Raw genomic sequence first — 25,342 nt, 5'->3', positions numbered from 1 at the left:
ATTTCACTGGGCGACACGGCTTCCTCGCCCAGAAATAGATTTTTCCTACGTCAAAATCCCTTTTATGATGTGGCACCCACAGCTAAGGCAAACAATTTACTTTGGAAAAGTGTGCTCTTTTGAAGATAACTAGTCAAAAAGGCATAAATTCATTTAGAGAATTGTGTTTCTTACATATTCACTTGCCATCAATTGCTTTATATAAAGGTGCTAAATGTGACCTTGGAAAGGGCTGAACTATTGTAGCCACCCTATTATAGAGGCTCAGAGGTGAGAGTTAGGATACTGATCCTGCAGTCTTCTGCACTGTTTAGCCATTATTTGTTAGAAAATCCCTGTGTACTGTACATAATTGTTTTCTGATCGCTAGTTTCATACTTTCTGCCTTGTACAGTAATGTTTTATGTATGTAACTTAAGAAGTAATTAAATTGCTCACAGTTTCACTTGCCGGCTGCTTAAAAATGTTAAAAATCACAGTAGCACTAGTGTTGGTGTAGGTTAACTAGGCCCCACCCACTTTAAGGGTAAGAGAGAAACAACTTCAGCAAGGATTTCAATTATTTTTTGCCAGCTCTAGACTGAAGTTCAGTTTGAGCTGTCAGTTCAGATTTTGGATTTCGACGCTTTGCTTTTGGAAAGTTCTTTGGTAAAGCATTGGTAGCCCACGGCTTTGTAATTTTGTCTGGTTCTCTCATCAAGAACATGTTTCTTGCTTTGAACTTTTTACTCAATTTTGACATTTACTATTAAGATAGATTGTAACTAAATTTTCAATATGTGTGCTAGTGCTGCTAGTGTACACTGTTGCTGCAAAGGCTGCAACACTAGACTTACTAAAGAAAAGTACGGTTCTCACACTTTGTGTATAGAGTTTAAGGGACAAAGGTGTTCAATTGACTGAACTTGTGATGCATGTTCATAGTGGGATGCAAAAAAAGTGGAAGGTTTTGGGTTCCCATTTAGCAAAATTAGACTGGGATAGGAAACGCAAGATGGTTCTTAGAGCTGAGACTAAAACAGTAAATTGCAAGATTGTAGATAGTTCTGCTAAGTCTTCCGTTGATCATATTCCTACTGTTTCTATGCCTGCTCCCTCTGTGTCACCTGTTCCCTGTCCTTCGACTTTTGAATCTGCTCCCTTCCCCAGCTCAGCTCCCCCGCTTTCAAACCTGACCCTATTGCCAGTCTTGAGTCGAAAATTGTTCGTAGTAATTTTGATGCTAAGATGTTGTTGATTATGGATACAGTGACTCAGCAAATTCAACACAAGTCCTTATGGACAAAAAAGAAACTAAAAGTGTTAATGAATTGGCAGTGGAGGAGGCAGCTGCTCATCCTGCCAATGCTCCTAGGCAAAGGTCACTGGCGTACTCACCTACATTTGGGAGCAGTCAAACCGGAGGCCAAAGGGAGGTTGATTGGGTCTGTCCATGGACTGTCGTCCCATCAGTCGGACCTGTTGCTGCGTCCCAGGTCACAACAAAGGATGGCCATTGGAAAGACATCCAGAAGGAAGTGCATAGGCTATCCTTAAGTTCCAAGACTTCCAGTCCTGAGAAGAGTTGCCAGTGGCGCTTCAGTGATGAATCACGGCCACTGAAAAGGCGTCCGATCCCCACCAGTGCTTTGTAAGATTTAGGAAGCCACAACAGCCTTCATGTAGTTTCTGGGATTCCTGCAAATGTTTTTCTCCCAAACGGCCTGTCTCTAGCTTCGCCTAAGCGCAATTTAGCTTTTCAGTGCTCTCCAGTATATGAGAGCCCTACAGTGCCCAAGAGTTCAGCGCATGGACGGACTTTGTCTTCCTTTGAACGGTTGGCATATTCTCTAATGCGTTTGGCACCAGGTGCCAAATGTTTGGCGACAACTAGCCCATCCATTGCTACGGATCCCTCACTGTTCCCAATTCAACCTCAGTTGACTGACATACATATTGAGTTTACTTAAGAGAGGTCCTTCCTCTAGTCAAGACCCTAGGGGTTTGCATTTATCTCCTGTTTTGACTGAAGAAGATGGTGATGAGGGTGATATAGCTCAAGGCTCCCCTCCATTGGCACATGTGGCTTTAATGAAGTACTTGTTGCAGAACTTCCCGGGTTTGACATTTTTCCTTAGTGACAAGCCTGCTGATGCCAGGCTGCTGAAAATGGTGCTTTCTTCCTCTGCTAGAAAGGCTTTCAGTTAGTTGGACAATTGACTCTGAGAAGAGAGAACAAGTGAAATCTGCTTTTAGTTATACTCCCTTACGTCTTGTGTGACACCAGGAAGCTCCCTATCTGGGAGTGGCTGTCTCCTCCTGGAGGGTCTTCTCAGGTCTGATAGACTCGTCTCGAAGATCAGCATTTAACGTTGCTAAGGTAATGTTCTCCCCCACAGAGATCAACCACCTTCTAAGAACCTTTTCAGGATTTTCGAAGTAATAAGCCTCTTGGATCGGTCGGTGGACGCTTTAGCCCAAAACATCAAGAATTATTCTTTGCTACCTGAGGACGTCGCAACGGAATGGTTGAATATCCTTTAATGGACAGACAAGGGATGGCGCTCGAGAGTGAGCCTCTCTCTGCGCCTTAGGAGTGTTGAAGAAGAGAGAGCTCTGGTGCTCTGTCACCTCGAAGAGCATCATGACTTCACAGAAGTCTGCCCTTTTTATATTCATTCTCTCTTGATCGTCAGCACCTCTTCCCTAAATCTGCTGTTAATGACATTTCATTGGAGCTTCAGAAGAAAAGCACACAAGACCCTCCAGCATGATCATCTAGACTCCCCAGGGATATTTTTTCTGTCAGTACCAGGACTGTTTCTCCCCTTCAGCTACTGCCCTTTTGAGGTAGTAGAACGAAATCCCATTCCAGACCTACGATGAACCTGCAATTCTTGGCACGAACTTTTAAGAAATCCTCATCCAAGCCATCCACTCGGAAGTTAGGATCATGTTTTTCATGCACCTGTAGGGGCCAGGCTCCTACATTACCAGAAGAAATGGAGTGGGGGCCAGAGGAATGGATTGTGTCCGTGCTGAGGGATGGTTACTCTATTCCATTTAGGGAGAAGTCCCCATTAGTCAACAAGCTCATTGTGTTGGCCTCCTACTATGAAGACAGATTGTAATTAAATTTTCAAGAGATTTTCAGCACTGTCGAATGAATTGGCATCTATAAAGAATGTTATTTTTATTGATTATGACAATTAGATATACAGTAAGTATATAAATTAAGGTATTTATGGCTTTACACTCGTGTCAATTTTTCCCTGTGTATGAACATATCATAAGACCCTATTGTGCTGGCCTGAAAAAATTTTTGTGATAGGTGAAAGTTAGAGTAAGCGTTACAGAAGTGGAAAGAAACCAAAGGCCAAGATGCAGCGGCATAGTTGAATATTTTTACCAAATGTTTGAATATTGCAGTTTTAAGTTAATAGCCAACTCCTTTTGTGAAATATTGACAAGTATAATGTTTGTTCTTCTACAGGCTAAAACATCTCACCGTCAGATTGAAGTTCATGTTCTGTTAAGTAATATTGTAAATCAAGAGATACAACACAAATGCATTCACTCCAGTATTGTCTGCAAAAAATGCTATAAACTTATAGATGATATAGACTCTTTGGAAGGTCAGCTTATAAGCATGAAACAGGTAAGCTAAGGAAAGATGTACAATTTCCAATGATTTCATTAATTGTTTAATATTCATGTTGTCAGTTTTTGACAATTTTTATTTTTATTGTAAACATGTGTCAGTTTCTGATCTCAATTTTCATTGACTGTCATGGCCATCTCAAATGCATACCTGCAGTTGTTGCTGTTAGGTAGTACCCATTAACTCTTCATAGTCTGAGCTGTGGATAAAGCCAATACGTACCATAGTAATGTGTGTTTATGACCTTCAGTATTATTTTATGCGGATTGTTCCTTATATACTTTAGATTTTAATTGAAACCTTTTGATTCCTGTTTTCTTGTCATTACTATTTGCATCAACTATAGTTGATTTTTAAAGTTTAAGGGGAGCGCAGAATCCGTGAAGCCCCATTACAAAGGAAGTGTTTATAGCTACCTTATGATTGAGGGCATTTTCTTCAGTTTTCCCACTTATGCTTCAACTAATAATGAAATTTTTCACACACAAAATTGGAAATATGACTTCTAAGTTAATCTTTTTGGCATTTAAAAAAAATCAGGATGTCACTTTTTGAAATATACCAAAAAACTAAAATTTTACTCAAAAATCAATTTTGCTGTTATAAACAAGTAAAAATCTTCAAATCAACTTGTCCAAGAAATCTAAATAAAAATCCATCGACTTTTACCATCTAGATTATCAATAAAAATCTGTTTGATTCCGGCACATGTGGGAATTGAAGGAATGAAAATGCAGATTCTGCCGCTAAACTAGCATGTACTGTTACCCCAACAATTTCATATCCCCCTGTATGATTCAGACTGGATAGCATCTGTCAAATCTCTAATATATCAAGATTGGCAAAAGATTGGTCTTCGGTACCAATGTCAAACAAGCTGAAAAATATAAAATCTGAGGTGTGCCCATGGGTTTCATCGTCTCAAAAAGCAAGATCTAAATAAGTATCTTGCCAAGACTCCACATAGGTCATGCTAGATTTTCTCATGGTCATCTAATGACAATCCCACATTCTAACCCAATAAAATGTAATGGGTGCCAAGTTTCCATGATTGTCCAGCACTTACTCGATGAATGCCTAAATCATCTAAATCCTCTTTTAGATGAAGGATATGGCCTTTACATTAATTAGTTTTTCCTTTTGATTTATAACCTTTATTCAAGTCACAACTGTGTGTAATAGCAGCAAAATTGCATATTTTTTTAGTGTTATCAGTTTAGACAAAAGGAGGGTTTCAAAGACACCTATCATCTGTAAAATGCTTTTGTTGTATTTAGTTCATGAACCTAAAAAAAATATCATATACTTAATGTATGTACATAGTTGTTAATACAATCAGTCCAGTCAGTCAGTGCCTGTGGTGCACCATAGTGTCTGGGTGTTGTCACTACAATTATTTTGTCTGCTCCTTCAGGCCTTCCAACATCCTTCTCCTTCTTGTCTCTTCAATGTTTTCCGCCATATCAGCCTGTATCTACCCCACCCTCATCTTCCATGCAACCTGGTACTTCATGCACAATAATCCCTCTGTCATGTAAATATGCCTTGTCCACTTCTGTCTGGATTGTCTCATGTGTTAACAAATTGGCTTCTCTCAGTTTCGTATCCTTTAATTGTTTCTTGCAATTATTTTCAAATAGAATCAACTTCCTATACTATGATATGTATCCATATACTGTATCAGTATATCCATATATCAGTATTGTTTTAACTATACAGTAGATGTGTACAGTTAAGTTTATATAATATAAAAGTTTTTCATAAAAACCCAATTACATATATCATATTTTGCCCTTATTTCATCACTCCATCTTTCATAACACTCCCTGGGATTCTTTACATTTGTATTTATTATTTTAGTTTTTGAATGATTAACAAGATGTCCTACGTTATCTCTTCTGACTGCACAGTCTGTAACCACCCAGTTCAGTAATGATCATTTAAGGGGATCGGCCGGTTTCCGACTTTTTTAACGACAGGTTGTTGATATATAGGGGGTTGGTTAAAGGATATTGTGTGGAACTTCTGGAGAAAAAATTTTTGTTCAGTGACCTTAGGTTTTGTGACGCCAGAGCATTTTTCGGCCAAAAATGGCCATTTTCAAAATGCATCTCCTCCTTTGCTTCTTTTTGGTTTTAAGGGATGAGATTTGAACCACATATAAAACACATATGGACCTTTGATATAAAGCCGAGGATTTTTGATTTTTCAATTATTTTTCGAGATATGAATTTTTTTTTTTTTATGAAATTTTCCCAGAAAAATTACAGGAAAAAAATTGCCAAAAATCAGAAACTCAAAATATTGAAAATCCCTGACTTTTATTTAATCTACCATGTTTCCTCATATTATATATGAAATTTCATTTAGATTGGTCCAATACTAAGGGAGGAGATACATTTTGAAGGTGAAAAACTTATGTTTTGAGAAACAGGCCTTCAAAGTTATAGGTACATAAAAAAAGGTAAAAGACTGTGTTACCATTAATTTTATGGTTTTAGTTTTTATTTTTGAGTATTTATGCAAAATTATTATGAATAGGAATAGTATTAATTAATTGATTATCTTTGTGCCTAAGACACATTATTATAAATTTTAGGCTCCTGGTCCCCCCTTGTCTGATCTTGTCATAAGGTATTACTCTAGGGTATCATAGTTGCCTACACTACTCATTGTCGCCAGGTTATGTGGTTATTTAAAATCCTCCGGCTTCATATTCTTGAATTTTCTTGTGTATTTTCTTTCTTTCTGGGAATTTCTTCTTTCTGGCACTCAATCTTCTTCTTTCTTTATCTTGAAGTTCTAGGCTTCATTGTAGAGCAGAAGATATGCCAAATTCTTGGAAGAGTGTTGCGTTTCTGTATCCAAAGTTATGGTCAAGCACAGTTGTTTGTGCTACAAACTTTACTCTTTGTGCTCCAGCAAACTTAGTCTTGTGTACTCTGTTCCAAATTTTTGAATGAAAACTTTCATTCGCGTTTTGTGTAAGACCGCGAACACAGCGTTCAAGCAATTCTTTCTCAGACAGTGCTTCATACACAGCCTTTATTTTCCTTTCACTCTCAGCATCTAAATTGATAACTGTTGAAGATCTCTTGAACTCTATTTTCTCTCTTTCTTTACCCATTGCTATGCTGCGCTGAAAATAGCACCAAGAATCTTCCCCTTTTGGACAAAGTCCATGACGTTGATTTTCTTTGGAACTGAATACGTACTATATGGTTGAATGATGCCATTATATCCTTCTTCATATCAATCCATGATTTACCAATATTACAGTGGATTGCCCTGCCATAATAATTAGTCATTATGCTAATGTTTGTATCCGACAATTTATTCTTTCCACTTAGAGCACTAAATTTTCTTCTTTTTCCAGTTCTTGTTACTCTCTCTTCTTTTTCATCTTCTCTTAGTCTCTTCATTCTGTTAGTCATTCTTTTCTTTACATGATTGATGCATTCTACTTTCGCCACTTTTAAATTTTCATACGTTCCATTTCCACCGTTCATTGCTAAAACACTATTATAAGCGCTGGAATCTCTGTCTCCAACAAAGGTGGCGTAGCGGAATCCCAAATCTTGCGACCTTGAAAACATCCTTATGGCGCCTTCTGTTTCCATCCCTCCTGATGTACCTTCATAGTTTATATTACAATCTTCATCATGAAGGGTTCTCCACACGTTGAAATCTTCTTCTGTTATTTTCATTTCTTTTAGTTCAGTCGTTTTAGCGGCACATGCTTTGCAAACTTTGTTCATCACTTCAAAGTCTATCACATATCCTGTGCACACTTCTATTATGACTCCCATACCTACATTAGAAACATGGCCTCTTTTCATCCATGTCCCATCGTAGGATACGTCAATATTGAGTATTCCATTTTCATCAGGCAGAATTCCCATATATTTCCTGTAGTATGTTCTTATATTTTCAAAGATTTTCCCTTGTTTCATCTGAAAATATGTATCCATTTTATCGTAAAGATATCTAAGATGGCATGAATACTTGCTATTTCCCATTGGTTTTATACCAAGTGTTCCTTGTAATCTCTTCAGTCCCGCAAATCCATAATCTTCCAGCAAAGAATGATAGATTACTGCCACATTGGTTTTGTAAATTGGTGCCTTCCTTCCTTCTGTAGAAATTGGTGGGCATTTTGCGGGTTCTGAAATAATTTTCCCTCTGCGTTTAGGACATATCTTTTTTACTAGTGTCTCAAATCCATCCCTTGCCAAATGGATCCTCGAAATTACTTTGCATCCACAATTCGGTATTCGTGATTCAAGTAATTTTTCAAGTCTTGCTTCACTTATTATCATTATTTTTATTTTTCACTATCGTTGCTAATATCAGCTTCCGATCTACTGCTTTCTTCTTCTAAAATATCATTACCCTTTAGCAGTGATGAACGAATAGAGACGATTAGGGGTGGATGTGGTTGGTCTCTGGTCAGCAGAGATCATACCGTGTGCCATTTGCTGCGCGGCCTCTCTCTCTCCTGTCGTCGCTTCATTCCCCTCTATGGCACTAGTTTCTTGAATTCTCTGTTCTACTTCGATGGGCATATCCAATTGGCTTGTCCGCATTCTAGAGGCATGAAGTGAAGTCTTGGACCTTTTAGGCATGGTGAAAAACTAAAAACACCGCAGAAAACACAGAGTTCAGTCAAGGCTAGCGAGCGTGAAAAAATGCGACCTTATAACGTGCAAGTTTTATAGGCAACTGTTGGCCTGTGGCCACACACTGAGCCTCATGACTCATGATGCGTGCTTTGTCTTGTCTAGGAATAACTAAGAAGGTACCAATTAGGCTATTATTGACATTATATATTTCATTTCAAAGGAAGTTTTCGTAACATATATCACAAATACTATACCAGACTAAATCATTTGCGCTACTGGTGTTTTGTGGATATAAAGTTATTGTTACATTTCAGGCCATAACTAGAAAAGTAAGGCGAATTTTAGCATAATACTTTGTGGACACATTCTTGAATGCTCTATGAAGCCATAGAATTTTTTTCAGCAAATCGAATATGTTTCATATTTTTGGGTTTTTTAGGCAGCCGATCCCCTTAAAGAAAATGGCAGTTTCCTGCTTATTGAAAAAGAAAATGTGATGGCGCAAAGTAACAGGGAACTTTCCTAATACAGTAGTAGCAATGGCAGAGGTTTAACTTCTGATTGCTGTTAATTTTCATATAAAAACTGCTTTCCTTGTATTTCAACTAGTGATTCAGAATTCAGTTTCTTTCCAACCAGACATTCAGGCTTAAGTAAAAGTAATACTGAAGGTTTTGTATCTGTGAAATGAACTGCATTACAGTAATAAATCTTAAATGATAGTCTGTACAATTTTTGCTTGACATCAAAATGGTTTGGTAGCCAAATTCATCATGATAAGTTCAGTGTTACTTTGATGATTAAATTCTTTCTGTATTTTTAGGCAAAGTAACACAGACTTATTTGGTATATATATTTTGAATTTTGTGCAGGTTGTCACTAACAAGTACATGAGAACTTTAGCTATAGTGAAACAGGACACACTTCAAGGAGAAATTGAAAATGTGTTAGATGAGGATGCTTTGCATCTTGAGGCATCAACGCTAACCAAGGACGACCGAGATTTCAAAGTCTATATGGGGTCTGGTGAGTCTTTTTTATTAACTTTTCATTTGATTGTAAGAAAGTCAAGTATTTCGTATATATCATTATTAGCATAAAAATTTGCTTTGCATATATCATTATTAGCTAGTAATTATGGTTTAAGGTATAATTTAGAAAGAATATCCAAGTTCTGGATATGAAAGTTGTAATATTTAATTTTTATTTGCCAGCTTTTCAGAACGTCCTGTTATGAATTTGCCAGATTTTTTCTTTTATTTTAATGATCATCCTTTACTGTGGCTTGGATCATCAGAGAGCAACCACTTAAATTTGATGACAATTTATTTTTGTATGAACCCTAGCAGAATTAGGAAGAGCTTTCTTTCCTTTTTTTCCCAGTTCTATTTTCTCTTTTTTAGCAATGTTGCAGCTGAATCGTTTGTTGATGAAATTCACAAAGCCTTTAATATGGTTCTTATTGCTCTTAGAACATGGTAGGATACACAGGGTGCTGACATAATTTAGTGCTATGTCAGATCTTAACCAACTGAAACCTCGCATAGGAATATATCTAAGCGTAAGCTTTAAAGGAGTACCAAACTGAAACCTCTCATAGGAATACATCTAAGCGTAAGCTTTACAGAAGTCCATCAATTCACCTGGCTTTGGCATGGGTGGATCCTGAGAATGTGTGATAACTTGTATTCAGTGATAAGCAAACTTAACTCAGTGTTGACTGTCCCTGGAATTTAGCACAGGTAATAAACATATCTCTACAAAACTCTAGAGCCCCATAAAGGTGAAGAAGTCTAAGACAAAAGTTTCTATGCTAAAAAGTGAAAACAGAATTGAGGGTACTTCCATTATTACTGTTATATTAAAATGGCCTTTAGAAGAAGAGTCTTCCTGACTGACAGAAAAAATAGCTAATTGAAAACTATATACTAGTTGAAAAAATTTAGAGCATTAATTGTATATAGCATTTATTTTTGTAAAACTATCAAGTGAAGAAATTACCGTATTATATGTATGTAGTTGTATTACAAAGGAAAGCTTATTTTTAAAGGTAAACAAGCTTCATTGATATATGCATGTGTGTATACATACTATACAATACTCTATTATGCTTTACATTTCTCTCCTAGGAGTAAATGGGCGTGGTAGACGTGGTCGTCGTGGAAGGGGAAGGGGACGAGCTCCAGTGGTGAAATTGGAAGTGAAACAAGAAGAACCTGTTGAACTAATACATGAACTTACGGCTACTGATAATGTGGAATCTCTCAAACAACAGGTATTTGGTTATTTTGATATATTTAAAGATAACATTACCAACTATATCTTCATAGTAGACATCTGCTTAAGAGGATGAGTTACTATGGTTTCCACAAATTGTTTTTAATTGTTGTTGTGACGATACCATGTAGCATCAGGTATCATATGGTAATTTTTTCCAAAAAATGACTTGCAATAAAGCTATTGCTTTTTTACAGCGTACGTAGTTGGTGTCTCATCCTTAAGGATTACCCTTTCCATGGTCTATCCGGAGCTCCATGGTGACAAGACTAATGTCAAAAAATTCTCTTGAACTAGTCTTGTGGCCAGGTATTGTGTCATAAGTATAAACTTTATAACATGTGATAGAGTATAAATGGACTCAAGAAGATAAGAGGGCACTTTCTGTTATCCTCAGCTAATGCTAATACTAATACCCAGTTTACCTACGTCAAAAACCGCAAGAAGAAGAAGGATTAGATGCCTTTGGTAGAAGGCAGTGGAGAAGGCGCATCAGTCAGCCAACCTCTTAGTGTAGGGATAACGGGGGAAAAGATGATGATTAACAGAACCATTGTTTTATGATTTCATGATTTGACTAGTAAAAGTAAAGAGAGAAGCGTTTAATTCTTTATACCTAATTTTACTTTTCAGATTTTGCATCAGTCATGCAATCAATATAAAACAAAGCTTGTGTTTTCATACAAAAATGTCACTCTGAATACACTGGTGCTTTCAGATTTTAGATGCATGTGGTATGTGAAGAGAAAATGAAGAATGTCTCATTACGTTGCATCCATACTTGACTCAGCCTAAAAAGAAAACACTATTTCTTACTAGTTCTTTGTTGTTTATTACTATACTGAGATAATTATTTCATATCACCCTAATAAGTCTTCAATATCTCTTTTTTTTTTTTAAAGTATATTCACATAAGAAAATTAGAAACAATATGCTGAACCAACCAGAGTAAAGCTTAGGCTGAGTTAAAGAGTGTGAAGTCTGTCCATAGATTTCAAATTCTTCCTTGGATTGAATTTCGTGTGGCCTGTCTAGATCTCCAACAATCCCAGATGCATCCATCTGATTATTTATTTACTTTTTATCAGATATGTCCAAATATAATCACATATATCATATTGGAATGGGAATGCTCGACAGTGGTAATGGGAATTCTGTGAATGGATTTACAGAAAATGATACAGTAAATCTTGTCGAAACTGCAAACTTCTCATATCGCTAATTGGCAACTGTCAATGGCTCCTCAAAGCTCTCACTGAGAAGACTAACGAACAGCCTCTTGCAGATCACAGTCTCTCAGCACTACTGTCAAACTTGAGTCAAGTACAGAAACAACACAAGACACATTCTTCGTTTTCTCTTCACATATCACACATCTAAAATCTGAAAGCACCAGCGTATTCAAGGTGAATTTATTTTATGGAGACAATTTTAATTTTATCTTGATTGCATGAATGATGCCAAATCTGATATGTAAAAACAGTTATAAAGAATTAAATGCTTCTCCCTTCACTTTTAATTGTAATTTCTTTGTGTTTTATCTCATTGATTTCAGGAAAAAATGATTTAGTTGAACAATTTTTACCATATTCCATGATATGACCGAAACTTTCCTATCTTCTTTAAAGAGTGAGATAAATGAAGAAATAATAAACATGTTGCTAGTTCTCTAAGGTACAGATGAAAATATGAGACACTGAGCAAGCTGCCTACCTCCTGGTACCAGCCAATCAACGACTGCCAAACAAGCGTCTTGTAGGCATAGGGCTCACCCAAAAAACTACCTTAAGTGAATCAGCTATAGTACTAAGAGCAAATGGTGAAGTGGGTGAATGCGAAACTGCTAAAAACTTGGGAAATCATGAGGGGTCACCAAAAGGTACGTACAATGGCAGATACTCTGCTTATGTCAGGGAGTAGTATTCATAGAAGCCTGCAGCTGCATCTGTATGCTACCTGTAGTTGCCTCTCTACTGCACACGAGTGGAAAGAAAGGCATTTCTTCCATAACAGTCCTCCACCCAGAAGTGGGGGGTGAAGGCATAGCTTGGACCAGCAAAGGCATTGAAGAAGGTAAACAACAAAGCACATAAAGAACCCTAGCCATTCCAATGCCTCCACTACCAACACCTGCTGAGTGGGAACCAGGGTTCCCAAAGTGCGGATTTCACGCCACCTTGCGAACAAAAACACTCTACGGAGTGTTCACCATGTTTGGGTGCTGATGCGAACTACCGCATTCAACTTTGTAGTTCGCACAAAGTTCGCAGCAGTCAGCGTGGGTGATACTTATACAAATATGTGAAATACTGTTTAATATTTTAAAATATAGTCTTGTGAATATGGGTTTCCAAAGTTATTAATAAAACACATAATTACACAGAATATTTATCTTATAAATAGAATGATTAAATTTTAAGAAGGTTGGTGGCTTTCTTTAATCATAAGTGGAATACAACATATGTCTGCACATGCGTACATATTGGTAAGTCGAAGAGGTATTGATGTGTTGAATAATTGTTGAATATATTACTGGTGTAAGCATATATTGTGTTCGGTTTTCTTCATTTCTCTTTACTAACATATTTGTCCCGGTCTGTTGAACTCCAAAATTGGAGGGACCATACAGCTTCTCGTCTCGCACACCTATTGCAACGAGTATAGGGAAATAGGACCAACTAACATGAATATACAAATAAAACTGCTTGGGTCAATACTATTGGCATTTATGCCATATTGCCATCATCTATTATAGTATATATATCTATTATATATATATATATATATAATATATATATATATATATATTATAATTATATATAATAATATATATAATATATATATATATAGATTATATATATATATATATATATATATATATATAATATTATATAATATATAATAGTATATATATATATATATTTATTATGATATAATATATATATATATATATATGTATATAGTATTGTAATATGCTTACTATAATCGTACAAGATGAAAATGTTCAAGGATAGAGCCTTTATATTGAGCCTACAGCGATGTGCAGTGACGATCCATGCATATCGGCACCGGCAATACATATTGATCGATTTCGAGTTTTATATAAATCGTTATCAATATAAAGTAACATTTTTATCAGTACCGGTGAATTGATCACACACACTCGAATATAACAGATGTGATAATGAAGGTATTCGTGAATCTTTCAAAACACTTTTGAAGATGCCACCCGCAAAACGGAAATTTAGGGATGCCTGGCTTCAAGATGATGCGTTTAAGGATTGGTTATCTAAGCAACAGGACAACCCAGAAAGATGTTTTTGCAAAGCATGCGGAACAAATTTGAAAGCTGATGTTACTTGTAAAAACAGTGATTCTCATAAGACCAAGATAGCAAGAGCACAGAATCGGCCAGAAACTCCGTCAACTAGTGCAGGAAATATAGACGATCAAGTAACAAGAGCTGAAATAAAGTTAGCAACGTTCTTTGCCAAACATAATATAGCAATAAGTGTGCTGATCACCTAATAGATTTGCTAAAGGATATCCTCTCAAGTGCTACCAAGAATCAAGCTTAAGAAATCAAAAGCAACTTATTTGATTTATGAAATCGGAAACGTGGTTCAACAGGAGTTGGTAAACACCCTGAAGACTTCTAAATTTTCAATCATCATTGATGAGACCACAGATGTAAGCATGTCAAAAACTTGTGCTGTTCTCGTCAAATACTTTGATAAAGAAAAAGAATGTATTCAGACAAGACTATTAAACATATTAGAAATATATGGACCAAAAATACTTCAAATGTTGGATCTACAGGACGAAATCTCTTCACTCTAAGAGAGAAACTATTAACTGATTATGAGATCCCTTTTGATAACTTGATAGGATTTGCCTCTGATGGTGCTAGTAACATTATGGGGGAATTCAATTCACTAACTAGCCGCCTGGAAACAGTTCCACCGGAAATCACCATCTTAAAGTGCGTATTTCATTCCATTCACATATGCGCATCTAATGCAGCTAAAACACTACCTCGGACAGTTATTTCTCCCACAACGCCAAGAGAAAAAGTGAATTTGCCGCATTTCAAGAATTTTGTTGTATATATATTGTTGTATATATCCCAAACAAGATGGCTCTCTTTCCACATGGCAGTCTCTAGAATCTTGAAGCAATGGGAGCCATTGAGACTTTATTTTGCACAGAAGCATTTAGAGGATAGGTTGCATGCATCTGCAAAATATATGATGGATTAAGACCCTTCAGTTCGTATCTATTACAATTTTCTTGACTTCATTCTACTAAAATTCGATAACTTCAACAAACATTTCCAGACCAAGACCAAAGAACCAACAATTCATCTCCTGTACACTGCTTGTAAGATTGAGTATTTGGATGTCTTAAGATTTTACTGTAAACCTCAAACTGTAAATGTGTCAGACATATCTTCAATTGAGCCAGATAATGAGGACAAATTTTTGTCCTTGCAAAATATGTACCTCGGAAGCAAAATTTATTCAGTGTTGCAAGCCCCTGAAGTAAGAGAAAATAACACCATGATTCCATATGTTAGAGGGAGATGTGGGCAATTTAAGATAACCTCTTGTATGGAAATGAAGAAGAGATGTCCTCTGAATTCTGAATTACTTCAACTTTGTGGCAAGCTCTCTGTTACAAACTGCATAAGCCCAAACATATTAGTGAATACTATTCTAACCGATTTGGTGCAGAAAGTTCCTCTCATATTTGACTCTAAATAATTACAATGTTTAGATAATGAATGGAGGCACATCCCAAATGTAGTAATCTCAGATGAGCTAAACAAAAAATAAAAATCTTGAAACATTTTTTGTCGGGCTGTCAAAACTTCGAGATAATCAAGACGAACTAGTCTTTAAGATCTTGCCGCAATTTGCGCTTGACATACTGGCGCTACTAACATCAAATGCTGATGCGGAAAGGATATTTTCAAAGGTAAACTTAATCAAAACCAGAATAAGAAGTAAGTTGCTTACAAAAACGGAGACAGCACTAGTACGAGTGTCAGAATGTGTAAAGAATGCAGGAGGGTGCGTTAACTTTGAGCCATCAGTGATAAGGGAAATACAAGGGATCAATAACCAAAGATTGGACGATACGGCAGAGAAAGATGTATTATAAATGTAAATAATATTTAGATATTAAGGTACATATCTATAAAATCAGTGTTTGTGACACTTGGAAACAACTATCTTGAACAATTTGTAGAACTTTTAGACTAATATATATCTATAATGTTGTTGATATTTTAATGTTTAAGAAATTGTATTCTTAAATTATTAGTAATAGATTACTTACATTTCAGAATCATTATTGTAATTTATGTAATTGCTATCCTAATAGTAATTTCTAATATATTATTTCTAGTTATTTTTACCCTTTGTAAATGAATATAGTGTAGCCGTATTAATTGTATGAATAGAATATATGATTATGTTCAGTGTTCTTAGTATCTCAAATATGCTTATTGTGTTTGTTTTATTTCCTGTATTTTGCCGTTTGTAAAATAATTGCCAATAATAAAACTGCTTCCATGTGTGGTGCATCAACAAATTTCTTTATTTATGCAAAATAATGTTGCTGTGAATTATGGGCATATAAATGATTAAGATAATCGGAAACTATCTTGAATTATAAAATTAATGTCAAATACGTCCGTAATTTCCGTGACAGCATCAGCAAAAAGGATTGAGGGATATTGAAGGATGGATACTAGTTTTCCATCGAAAGATTTTACCTTTCGTTTTCTATACCATGCGAACATCATAGTGCGAACCGAACGGCAACACTGGTGGGAACAGCAGAACTGAGAGCCATGGAAACCACTGATGCAGAAAGAAAACTAACCACACCAAAGTTCCTATAGTTTGAGAACAAACCTAACAAAGAATCATGAATAAAACCTGTCAATTTCGGAAGGATAAAAGTCCTTGAAAAAAGCTGTATCAATTCTTACAGTTCTGACAACTTAAAAGAACAGTTTTTACCTATATACTACCAATACACCGGTAATAAGTAGTATGAAATAGAATTAAATATTCTTGCTGAAAAATATGGCAATATTTTTCTGCCACCACTGTAAGTTAAATTACTGTCCATAATAATAGAGCAAATTACTTACAAATTACGGACATTCTAAATCTTGAAACATAAGTTTCAGTAAAATGAATTAAGTACGTTTAAAATAATATGAAAACAAGTTGACTGTACCGTAAAACTTTATGTGCACAATTCTGGTTAATCTATTAGAAGTGTATTTATACAAATTTTATTTCATAGATTGGAATGACGACAGAACACTCACCCTAGCAATGGTAAGTGCTGGTATTATTCTGAGAACAATTGCCATTTACCCACCAAATTTCTCACCACATGTACTACTGTTTCAACAATGCATTCTTTTCTGTAGAAATATTATTTCACAATATATTTTGCATTTTCAGGGACTCCTTGCCTCCACAGATAGCAATGATGGTCTTGGTGGTAGGATAGAGGATGACATAGAAAATGATGGTGGGACAGATATTTTAATGGTTGAAGAGGAGATACTTGAAGAATCAGCTGTAGTTGAAGATGTTATGGAAGTTGATGGTTTGGACCTTGAAGATAATGAAGGATGTGTCCAGGTAAGTGTTTCATCTATATGGAATTTAAACTTCCATAAGTGGTTTGGAAATAAGAGTGTTATTTAAATTTGTATTAGTTATCAGTAACTAAAAATTGAATGCAAACTTATTGGATACATATTCAACATTTATTTCAGAATCCCCTTTGCTGAATATAAATATTTTTATAGTTTTAAATGGTTTTAGAGAGTAAAAGTCATTTCTTTTTCCACAGATTGGAGGACTTACATTGTCTACACTTAACAGCCATGAATTAAATGTTAATCATGATAATTCTGCCTTTCAAGAAGAACAACATCTGCTTGAAGATAGTATTGAGAAGTACAAGTGTCGGTTTTGTTCCTTGAAAATGAATGTTTTAGCTGACATTCAGAAACACATGAGAGAGGTAAGATCATTTATGGAGTAACTGTTGACTGTGAAGAAGTATTTTAGGTTTTGTTACAACAAATTTTGAATGCAAAGAAAGAAGTTGAAAGGGATGAAGACCAAGGAGAGAGAGAGAGAGTAAAATGTATCGTTTGAAATTTAAAAATACATATACATCATTGGAAATTTTATGAACCTGGTCAGGTCTGATGGAAAGTGCCTGGTTTATGATTTCTGTAAATAATTTTTGTATATACCAAATGGATTAACTGAAAATGTTGAGGATTCCGACAGTTTCTTGCAGGAATTTGTTTCTTTTACTTGGAATTTGCTGTGGGCTGAAAACTGGACTCTCATAAAATGCTTACTTAGAGTCAAATAGGAATTTCACTATCAGGGCTGTTTGTTTCACAAGCTATGATATCAAGAATAAAACCATGCTTAGTGGCATTTATTTACTGATATTTTTTAACAGTACAAATGATAATTCACCAAAGTAAATGAGATATTTAATGGTGTTTCTGTACACCTCAAAGTATGAAATTTGAATAATCTCCTTTTTTGTTTGTATTCATTAAATGTAAGACTTACATTGGGGGCAAATCAATAATGTAATATTCTTGGACATGAAACATTCCACTGTAAAGTGATATTGCTTCTGGCCAAAATCCTAGGGCCCAAGAATAATTTGATATGTATTAGTCAAGATACAAATTGATTAAAAATTTGTTGTTATTACATTTAATTGTAAGCTGTTGGGATAAACTAGTTTTGACATTTTGTGTAAGAAGTTTGTGATTTAATGGCAAAATACTGTGTATGTTACACATCGACGTAGTTAAGTGTGATCAAGTAACTCAACTCTCCTACAGTGACATTATGTAAGTATCTGGCTCTATTAGTGTTTAATATTTTTATGACTAATTTCAGATAAGATTCTGTTCTAGTATTTACTTTTAAGGGATTTCGCTGTTTTTGGATTGCTCAAACCTCCAGAAAATTACAAGAGCCTTTTGTCATAATTTTGCTGGATCTGCAAGTATTGTATTGTAATTGGCAATATTAAATGTCCTAAACAAACTCTCCAGAAGCCTTTAAAGTTTTAATTCCTGATTCACATTATAGTACATTTAACAGACCTGTGCAGATTTTTTCCAAAGGTCTTTACTTTTGTCAATGTTTGCGCTCCTATGTCAGTGAAAGTGATCACGTTTGCCCAATAATTTGTACTTGGTTTTTAAATGTTACTTTTTGTGCCTTAGCTATGATATATGTTTTGTACTCTAACTAAATACAGTATATTACTTCTTTATGTGCCTTAGCTGTGACAGATGTACTGGACTCCATTTTTGTTTTTCAGGCTCACCCTGATCGCTTATATGAGTGTGAAGTTTGCCAAGAAAGGCTTCCTACAAAAGCTGAATTAGTGAATCATTTAGAACAACATATGGCATCAGGAGAAAAACCCTATGAATGCACCATGTGTCCACGTAGGTATGCCTTGCCCAGACAGCTGAAAGAACATGTGCGGCATCATATGAGCAAAACTTATTCTTGTTCACGATGCCCCAGAAGATTTCGTTCTGCAACTGCTTTACAAGAACATTTCAATGGTCATACTGGGAATCGCCCTCATGCTTGTGACCAGTGTGACAAGAAATTCACATCAAGGCATATTCTCAAGACCCATATGAAGACTCATGGCGTTCGTCAAAGGCCATATCAATGCAGAGCTTGTGGCAAACATTTCCTTACTTCACATCATTTGACAGATCATATGAATTTACACCAAGGAAAAAAGAACTTCATTTGTGAGACTTGTGGGAAGGCTTTTGCAACCCAGAGAAACCTTGACTTGCATGCAATCACTCACACAGGAGTCAAGAACTTTGCATGTAGTATTTGTAACAAAATGTTTGCTCGAAAGGGGGAAGTGGAGGACCATGAAAGAACCCATACAGGTGAAAAACCATTCCAGTGCGAGATTTGTGGCTCTACTTTCAGTCAGAGAAGCAATCTTCAGTCTCATAAGAGAACTACACATTATCAAGAAAAGCGATATCAGTGCAGTCGCTGCAGCAAGGCTTTCAAGAGAAAGAGATTACTGGTTTATCATGTTATGAGCGTACACACTGGAGAACGTCCTTATAAATGTGAACAGTGTAATGCTGGGTTTGTATATCCTGAACACTATAAAAAACACTTACGAATACATACTGGGGAAAAACCATTCCGATGTGACATCTGTGGAAAGAATTTCAATTCCCGGGATAACCGTAATGCACATAAATTTATACACTCCGACAAGAAACCTTATGAATGTACTCTCTGCGGTGCCGGATTTATGCGCAAACCTATGTTGGCCTCTCATCTTCAGCAGCATGGCCACACAGAAAATATAGAGGCTTATATAAAAGTGAATCCACCAACGATTGTAGCTAATGAAAGTGGTGTTAGTAGTGTTTCTAGCCCTGTGGGATCTGTTAGAACAGTAAAATTAGATGATGATCAGTCTCTAGATCCTAGTTTAGATGGTTCAGTTCAACTAGTTCGCAGCACTGTGCGTGATGGCGAAACTGTAGAGGTTATGTCTCGACCAGTACACATTATAGATGCAGATGACCTTCCACGTTATATTATCCATGCTGCTAATAGTGATAGACCGGAAGAAGGCGTAGGGCATTTCTTTGCATCACTCCAAGGTCAGGTTGTTGAAGTTCGTGCCGATGACATTGAAAGATATTCAGATCTAACGGCCGACCAGATGACTCAAGTAGCACAAGTTGCAGCTCAGGTTGTGTCTAGTCAATCTGCAGGCACTAGCATCCAGCAAGTAGCTGTTTCTGGAGATATTCGACCATTCCACATTCAGTTAGAGCCAGCTACCCGTGACATTACTTTACAGACTCAAAATGGACAAGCTCGAGAGGTTACTGCAACTATTGGATTACCGACTGCTACAACGGTGTCTACACGTGATGGAACTTTGTCCACTGGGAATCATGGCACAGCAGTACTGGTAGGTAGTCGTCAGATGCACTACGATTCTGGAGCACTAACACAAAGCCCATTGAGAAAAGTTTTGACTGAAAAAGATGACATTCGAACAACAACAGTGCTGAACATAACGACTAATTCAGAGACACGTAGTGCAGTATTCAGGCCATGGCCACAACATACTATAGATACAAATAGCAGTAATTTTATAGGAAATTAGTGAGAGGGCAGTTCTCTCAGGTGTTCTAATTAGATTTTAGTTTTATATGAATTAATAATAAACTATGTAATGAGCACAACATTACATACTTATGCTCTGCTTCCCTTAAAGATTAGAATTCACTAGTATATTGAAATTTTATAGAAAAATTCAGCAGCCCCAGGTATTTATGCTGCAGTATATTTTATCCATATATTCAGACCCCAAAATAGACTTACATGACTGCAAGCTATTGTTGATTATATATATAATGGGAAGGATAGCTAATTTCAAGGCGAAAAAATAATTGGAATTTCTATTGAATCACTTTGCAATTGTAATCATACACTTTCACTGTTATTTTGCAGGGCACAATTGAAAGTTTGCTTTTGGAAATGTGAAAATTATCTTTGGTATGGAAGATGTTTTGAGATTTTTCATAAACTGGTAAACTGGTTTTGGTGAAGTATGTGAAATTAGAACATTGCAATGTTATTTATAAAGTATGCATCGTCATCATCCATTTCTTGATATGCATAAGAGAGGTTAATAGTGACTGAGGATACACAACTAAGATTGCAGGTTTAAGACAACAGTGCAAGTTTAAGCTTTGAACATTTGCTCTTGTTCATGAAGCACTACGCATTGAAGTTGAACCTCATTATGTAGAATAGCGAAAGGGCTATATTTTATACATGAGTCAGAATTTCCGAACAGTTTTCACAAAACACAAAATGAATTACAGTTTATCAACATCTGAAATGTGTAATGCACTGCTATTTAAGAGAAAGTTAAGACATGTATATCTTTGCAAAATGTATGGCTGAAGTACTTGCTTTTTGCTTCTTATTTTGATCCTTTTGAAGTTGGTTCCTAAATTCCCCATCCCTCATTTAAGAGTATAAATCCTTGTTCATACCTTTAGTAGTATTTACCATAATGTCTATCCATATGCTCTCATCTTAATTTGATTGTCAATTAGGAAATAACAGATACCTGTAAATTAATTATTTTTGTAATCTAGAAAATATATTTCAAAGCATCTTATGTCTAATATCAATTGAGCTCAATTGACCTTAATCATATTAGTACTGTCTTCACTTGTGTATGGTATTTAGTTTCTCATTTTCTGGGTATTTCTATTATTTGTAATCAGCTTGGTTATTGCTGTTTTTGAAGAAGTGTACAGTATAATTTATTATTGGTAAATTATCCCCTCAAGAATCTGGATTTTTTTAGATAAACTTGCCCTAATTGATGTTTCCTTATTTGCATTGATGTAATTAGGCTTTAGAACATCATTGGAAGGTATTCTGCTTGGAAAGTTCCAACAGGAAGGTATCCACATTCCAATTTTACACTTTTACCGGACTCCAGCAGTCGCTAGAGAATTTTCCCTTATGTTAAGATCAAAGGTTTGTTAGTTATGGAAAACACAAGTTGACTTAAAATTTGTCATCTTTACACTGTTGAATACCAAAGGTTTTTCATTCCCACTGCTGCAGAATGGTCTTCCTGTTACTTAATAATGATGCATAAAGGTTCAAGAGGCTATACAAGCACTTTAGTGCAATATATTATTACCTTAGTTTTCTAATGTGTTTATGACATATTATTGTGTATGTATACATGCTTATTGTCCCTTTTCATGATTTCATATATGTGGTTATTCTGTTCTTTTCAGAGTCTGAAGTATGCTTTGTAAGTTAGTAGCCTTTATGGTTAATCCATCAGAATGTTTGAACATATACGTAGTGTGAAAATAAGTGTGTAAGTTTTGTTGCTTAGAATAAATTTTCATGTTTTTTAGTGCTGGAATTCATTTTAGCTATGTACACCAGTTATGGCCATCTAATATCTTGAAAATGTTGTTTATTAATGGCAATGTGATTTGGATCAAAGATTCAGGTTAGTTCTAGTTTATTGTTTTACCTGTGCATACGTATAGGGCTTATGTAAATGCGCGTGCTGTGATCCAATGGAGGCTAAAATTATCATTTTGCTTAACTTTTTTCTTCAAGTTACTTAGCTAAAGAATAATCTAAGTTCAGTTGTCAAAATGACCTGATTTTCTTTTAATTTGCCTTCTATTAATGCTTTTACAATGATTAATTTTTTATGGATATGTGCATACAGTTGATTATACAAGGAGTCAAAAAGTTACAAGAACTGAGCATTAGACAAGCAAGCAAGACCTAGACAGAAAGTTGTGTTCATCACATCACAGTCTAGTTTCACTGGTAGCAATGATGTTTTATGCAACATAAGCCAAGAAAAGAGGTAAGGAGGGAAATCCATGTAACTGGAGAGAAAAATTAATTACTATATAGCTAATTCTTTCAAGACTGCTGATAGCAACATTTTAAAACTGGTATTAGACCATCTGACAAGTGATATTTCACTGCTTAAAAAGGTGTAAGGAAGGGCTAGCTCTCTTGAGTCAGAGGAGTGGTACATACATGAAAGTGCCTTAGAATTATGCAACCTTACTCTACATAAGAGATATCAGATAGAAGTGAGGATATGCAATGCAGTGCTGTCAACAAGATAAACAAAATAAGTACTCAGTATATGAGAGTCATATTCTAAGAAGGCATGGAGAAACAGCACAACTATGTACTTATTTAAAAGCAAATTTAGTTATGTTTTTGTGTTATCTTCAACACTAGTTTGAATTATATGTACTCTTAGAAGGATCAGGTGAGCATGATGATAAAGAATTGAAGAATGCAAAATACAGCAGAAAGTGATGACGGAAGAAAATCTTCCTGGATTCAACACGTGAATAGTTATCAGGTTTCCCATTTAGATATAACCTCAAACTCGAGGTACCAGAGGGAGCTGTTATTTGCGACCTACTACGACTGAGAAAGGAGTACTGAAGATTAAAAGCAAAATTGTGAGCTACTATGACTGAGAAAGGAGGGCTGAAGATAAAAGGAAAAAATAAAGCCTGGAGGCTTGAAAATCATGAGCAAATGATTTTCACTAAAAAGGAAAGGGGATGGAATAAAGAATGGTTATGATGGAGAGGAGGTAATTTTTGCATTACCCAGAAGAGCTGTATTGTACTAGTAATCTCTAATGGGTCAGAAATTTCATCATTACTATCTTACTGGGTTATTTATTAAAAAATGGTGCAAAGCAAAGTAGAAAATAGGCCTCTTTCCTAATGCCTTCCAATGCCCCAGTTAAATCCCTAGCAAATACTATCCTGTTGATCTGTAAGATGAGTGCTAATGAGGATATGGACATGAAATGAAAAATTTTCTGGTAAAAAGTTCTGCAATGGGAATGGTCTATTGGACAACTTTGGGTGAAATATTTTCTTTAGAGTATGCTCTGTGGTGAATGGTATTATTACTGCCAAGTTATTATACGGGTAAAATATTTTAGGTAGACCACAGAGTTACTTTTCTAGTCTTAAGGAATTGGCCTGAACGGCTTTATTTTGTGACGTAAAAATTGGCCAGCATGGTATAGAGATGAAAGGCCAGAAAACAATGCATTCAGTGACCATAGGAGTGTTAGGAATATATCAGCATCAATAACCACTTAGTATATAGCAAAAGTAACAGTGATTAAGAATGGAAGCCAGAAAACCAAAGAGGCTGCTATTTTGAAGGAACAAGAATCTATAAACCACATAAGATTAAAATAGCATTAGTCATTGAAGACTTTGCCAAATTGGCTTGGAGGTTCATATTATAAAGCTGTCTAAATGAAAACTTTGCTTGAGTGAAATTTTCCTAGATATGTATATTTCCAGCATGGCTTGGGCTTTGGCTCTAATGACACTGAATTCTAATATACGTACAACTAAATTAACCTTTTCTCTTGTCAACTGTACTTTCTTTAATCCATTTGTTGCCCAGCACATTTGTCTTAAGGCTTGTCCATACTAGGAAACATGTTTGGAAACAAAGTTTGCAAACTGTTTGCAAACACTTTTTACTGTATATTTTTTTCCCATGATATATATATATATATATATATAATATATGATATATATATATATATATTCTATATCTATATATATATATATATATATATATATATATATATTAATTATATATATAAAGATATAAAATTTATACATGTATATACATATGTGTATATATCAATACATACACTACATATGTCATCAACATGTACATATTTACATATGAAGATGTGTGCATATTTATATATATTATATATATATATATATATATATATATATATATATATATATATATATATATATATATATATATATATATATATATATATATATATATATACATGTACATATGTATATAGGCATGTACTATGTTATAATAAATCATATGTATATATAAATATATATATATATAATATATATATATATATATATATATATATATATATATATATATATATATATATATAATTTAGTGTACATATGTATATAGCATAGTACTATGTGTATATATAAATACATATATATATATATATATATATATATATATATAGTATATACATATGCATGTACATATGTATATAGCATATGTACTATGTGTATATATAAATACATATATATATATAGTAC

General features: G+C 35.1%; 1 protein-coding gene across 1 annotated transcript in view; it reads left to right on the top strand.

Annotated features, from left to right (window-relative positions):
- Positions 1-24,666, top strand: part of LOC135205478 (zinc finger and BTB domain-containing protein 17-like) — a 33,150-nt gene extending 8,484 nt beyond the window's left edge. Inside the window, exons 4-9 of the mRNA XM_064236179.1 lie at positions 3,473-3,637; positions 9,135-9,288; positions 10,392-10,537; positions 17,025-17,207; positions 17,422-17,595; positions 18,937-24,666. Coding sequence (XP_064092249.1) covers positions 3,473-3,637; positions 9,135-9,288; positions 10,392-10,537; positions 17,025-17,207; positions 17,422-17,595; positions 18,937-20,793 — 2,679 coding nt within the window. The 3' untranslated portion in view covers positions 20,794-24,666. The remainder of the gene's footprint in view (positions 1-3,472; positions 3,638-9,134; positions 9,289-10,391; positions 10,538-17,024; positions 17,208-17,421; positions 17,596-18,936) is intronic.
- Positions 24,667-25,342: the final 676 nt, after the last annotated feature.

This window comes from Macrobrachium nipponense, chromosome 24 (genome assembly GCF_015104395.2).
Source record: "Macrobrachium nipponense isolate FS-2020 chromosome 24, ASM1510439v2, whole genome shotgun sequence".
NCBI lineage: Eukaryota > Metazoa > Arthropoda > Malacostraca > Decapoda > Palaemonidae > Macrobrachium > Macrobrachium nipponense.
Note: the sequence above shows the minus strand (reverse complement) of the source record. Positions and strands in the feature narration are given on the sequence as shown.